Here is a 4,009-nt window from a genome sequence, read left to right as displayed (position 1 = left end):
TTCACGAATATTTCGATCCATAACGAGTTTTCAGGAGTGCGCGCGTGTGTGTGTGGTTGGGTTGAAGGGAAAGGTTATCAGTAAATGCAGAAATAAAGGAGAAACATCCAAAAATCATTCAGCATTCGGTTAAAGTTACAAAATCAACAGAATTTATGAGCAGTTACCAACATTGTGCAGAAGTACATGAAGTGCATCACAGCTGCTCCTCGGGAGGAACAAGGAAGAGTAAAAAGTTCACATCAAACTATCCAAAACTTTCATTTCGTTGCATATTGATGGTCATCGTCTCTTTTTAAGGCATGTTGTTAGGATTCATATAGTTTTTGATGCATTTTGTTCACCTGACAAAAAATGCATTTCTGCTGCCATTGCTGGACTTTCAGCTTGTGGTGAAATTTATCACAATGCAATGCAACGTAAACAAACTTTAAATGCGTGGAAATGCACATAAGAGTCAACACTGTTGATTTTTTTTACAATATTTTTATAATATATTATTCACATTCAATTTGACGGACTTCATTAAATAAGCTCAAATAAATAAATACAATAAAAATTTACATTCACCGCGTTAACACACTCACCTCTCCAAATACGAAAGCGTTCAGCTGTGACGTGTTTTCCCCCCGCAACTTCCTGTATTTATAGGAGCAATCCGGATGACATCATTGGATGACATATCTCCTGAATTCACTGGCTTTCTATAAAATATCTATGTGGCTGTAATTGCCGTCTTTTCAATTAATCTTAGATTGAGCGGGACGCCTTGTGAGGAGAAGTAGACATATATTATTTTTAATAAGCAAAGATTGCATTTGGCTGCCTTGCATAGCTAAATTGACCTTTATTGCTAGGAGACTGAATCTCTGAACTCCAATCATGTCTCAGTAAACGTCCCCGATAAACTTTTATTTGTTTTACTTTTGTTTTGTCTCAAACAGCGTTTTAACTGACTGCAGTAATGTTTTCAAATAAGCAGAAATTTTAATTAATCATATCGGCTTTATGTAAACTCAATTAGCGACATCTGCACTATGGCCATTAACGAACACGTACAAATAATGCACTGTAACTGCAAACGATTTACTCCAAATCTGCACCTTCAATTAATTATTTTAGACCACATCTGTTTGAAAACAAATGCTCTGCACTGTACCAGTAAATCATGAATTTGGGCCTTCAGACAGATCTCCCCCCCCCCTTTTTTTTTTTTTACGAAACAAAAACTTCAGGTGGTGTGCGTGTGTGTGTGTGTTTAAAGTCTATATTGAGACGAATGAAACTGAACAACAACAAGAAACTTGTGAATCCCTTTCATCTGAAATTCTGGCTTCGTATCATCTTTCAAAACACACAAAAAATGACTTGTTTCAGTTGGCATTTTTGCAGTGCATCAGCCTGTCTGAGTCAATTTCATTCCACTCACGACATCTGTGGGGGGAAATTGCATCGCTTCTCAAGCTTGAACTTTGTCCAGCTGATTGATTAATTGTGGAAAGAGCCATTAACTTCTCCTTGTGCTTGGAAGGACTGGCTGCGGACGTGCAGATCGTAAGGGAAACGGGCCTCTGGGGAGACTCGGTACATGGAGTTGTGCGCAAGAGCCGTGCGCCCTGGCGCACTGCAGTAGCGCATGCCATAGTGGCTATTTTTGCCGTACTCTGGCGGGTCGTCGTGTTTTAGGGAGAAAATCCCGTTAAAGTTCATTGGTGGGCTCAGCTGGCCGTCGAAATGCGGGCTCCCGCTCTCCGGGGACTGGTTCTCGTAGTAGGGTTCGTAGGCGCTGCTGTAGCTGTAGTGACGGAACGGCTTGGCGCTACTATCCAAGGTGCTCCCGCTGTGGCCGGGGGGTGTGTTCATGTCTGACCCAGGATACGAGTACATGGCATCGTAGGGCGCCCTCCCAGAGAACATCACCTCTCCGTTGTGGTCTGTGAGGAAGTTTCTCGCGTTCAGCTGTAAACAACCCGCCACCAAATTGGTGGTTGGTTGAGATAATCCTTTACACAAAGTCTGTACGAAGGCGAGGAGGTCCGGTCTCTTCCCTGCGCTCAGAGTCTCTGACAGGGCCCAGATGTAGTTTTTAGCCAGTCTGAGGGTCTCAATCTTGGACAGTTTCTGAGTTTTGGAGTAGCACGGCACAACTTTGCGCAGGCTCTCTAGCGCAGCGTTCAAGCCGTGCATCCGGCTGCGCTCTCGGGCGTTGGCTTCCTGGCGCCTGAGTTTGGACCTGTCAACCTGCTCTTTGCCCGGTTTCTTTTTTCGGGGGCCTCGCTTTTTAGGAAGCCCGTTTTCATCCTGATCGTCCTCTCTCTCGTCCTCATCTCTGTCGGAGATGTCGTCCTCGACCTCCCTCATGTCTGAGTTGGATCTGTCAGGGTTATGTTGTCGCTCCTGCTCCAGGCTCTCAGGTAAGCTTTCACGGGGATAATTGGCACCAAACCGCGGCTCACACATTAAATGAGGTTCCTCGAATGGCAGTGTCAACATATTTCCTGTAAAATCAAAGCGGAAACATAAACTATAAGGACAAGGTAGAACCCCGACGTCTTTTGAAGGTTGTCAGTTAATTACCTCGTGAATGAGCCCTCCCAAGAGGAAGAGTAACAAATTGGCAAGCAAGGCCAGTGTCACAGCTTGCTACATTTTCAAAGGCATTACACTTAATTGCCTTTAGATTTGTGGGAAAATAGCCATGTTTTAAACCTTATATTACATCACATTAAAGTTTATGTTTGCTCCAAATCAGAGTCCAAAACTAGCCAATTCTACGCCACGTATTTAACCACGTTTTAACCCAGAATAAAAGCGCATTATCAGTCAACAAATTGCGAACAAAAATATTACTAACCTCTGATCAGCATGTACCTTGCATGTTCCCGAATATCTCCTCTGAATCTGCGCCTCAGCTTCTTCACTCGCAAGCTACCAAATTGGAAGAAAGAGCTTAATTCTGCGCACTCTCTTTTCTCTGCCTTGCTGTGATCTGCTCTTCCCTTCCCCTCTCTCACTCTCCCTCCCTCTCTTCCCTTTCCCTCTCTCTTTGAGGAATGACACTCATGCCAACAGCGGGTACCCATGCCATCTGCCGCTGACGTCTTGTGGCAGCCGAGACCACGTGTTCATTGTCCCACGGGACCTCCGCTCCGTACCGATCATCTGGCAGCTCCGGTAATGGGCACCGGGAGGCCCGCGTTTACCGTCAGAAACAGAGACCGGAGAGGGATAACAACTAATATCTGCATCTCCCCGTAAGAAAGATGAATTAATGTCTTTTTGTCTGGAAAATTGGAGGGAGTTTGCAGAGATTCTCAACAGGTAGACAGATTATGAATTTCCGCACTATGTGATCCATGCAGAGCTAAGTATGCGCAAATAAAAGCTGTGCGGCGGAGATGGAAAGCTTAAAAAACCCTCTCCTACATCCAAATTTAAATTACACTAATATATTAATTAAAACAATTGGAAATGTATTTGGGTGCAAAAGTAAATGAGGGGGGTGGGGGGAGCTCTCATATTTGGGTCAAAGGGATTCAATAACAGAATTTAGTCTAATTTTTTGTTAAGGGTTCAGGACCCACTTTAACAGCATGAACGTCACAGGTTTTGTGAGAATTCCTCGTGAGCATCATTTTTACTTGACTTTTGGAAATGACTCATTGCGTGTCCCAGGAGCAGCAGCTGTAAAACAGGTGAAAAACAAGAGATGTTCTACACATGTGAGTGAGTGAATCTGTGAGTGATGCACTCTTTGCATCATGACTTCTGTCAAATATTTCCAAAACATTACAAAAAAATAATCTTTGACCTCTCTGGCATCTACAAAACCCCAGATTATATCAGTAACAGTGGTAACAGTGTTCATTTCTGTGTCTGGTTCTTTGTGCTTTTGGAAGCAAAAGCAATGTTTTTGTTAATGCAATGCTTATATGGACAATTTACTATTTAATTACCCTCACTGAATGCACCGCCCTCTTGGTGGCAAAGGGAAGGGTTACTTCTAAAA

At 43.5% G+C, this 4,009-nt stretch overlaps 1 protein-coding gene across 1 annotated transcript; it reads right to left on the bottom strand.

Moving 5' to 3' along the window:
• Positions 1-909: 909 nt before the first annotated feature.
• On the bottom strand, positions 910-3,057 carry neurod6b (neuronal differentiation 6b). Its single transcript, XM_085141995.1, has 2 exons — positions 2,855-3,057; positions 910-2,498 (listed from the first exon to the last, which is right to left on the bottom strand). Exons 1-2 carry the CDS (start codon positions 2,865-2,867, stop codon positions 1,489-1,491), a joined length of 1,023 nt encoding a protein of 340 aa, XP_084998121.1. The 5' UTR covers positions 2,868-3,057; the 3' UTR covers positions 910-1,488.
• Positions 3,058-4,009: the final 952 nt, after the last annotated feature.

The sequence above is a fragment of the Neolamprologus multifasciatus genome, chromosome 18 (assembly GCF_963576455.1).
Source record: "Neolamprologus multifasciatus chromosome 18, fNeoMul1.2, whole genome shotgun sequence".
NCBI lineage: Eukaryota > Metazoa > Chordata > Actinopteri > Cichliformes > Cichlidae > Neolamprologus > Neolamprologus multifasciatus.
The sequence above is the reverse complement of the archived record's forward strand: the minus strand, read 5'-3'. Positions and strand labels throughout refer to the sequence as shown.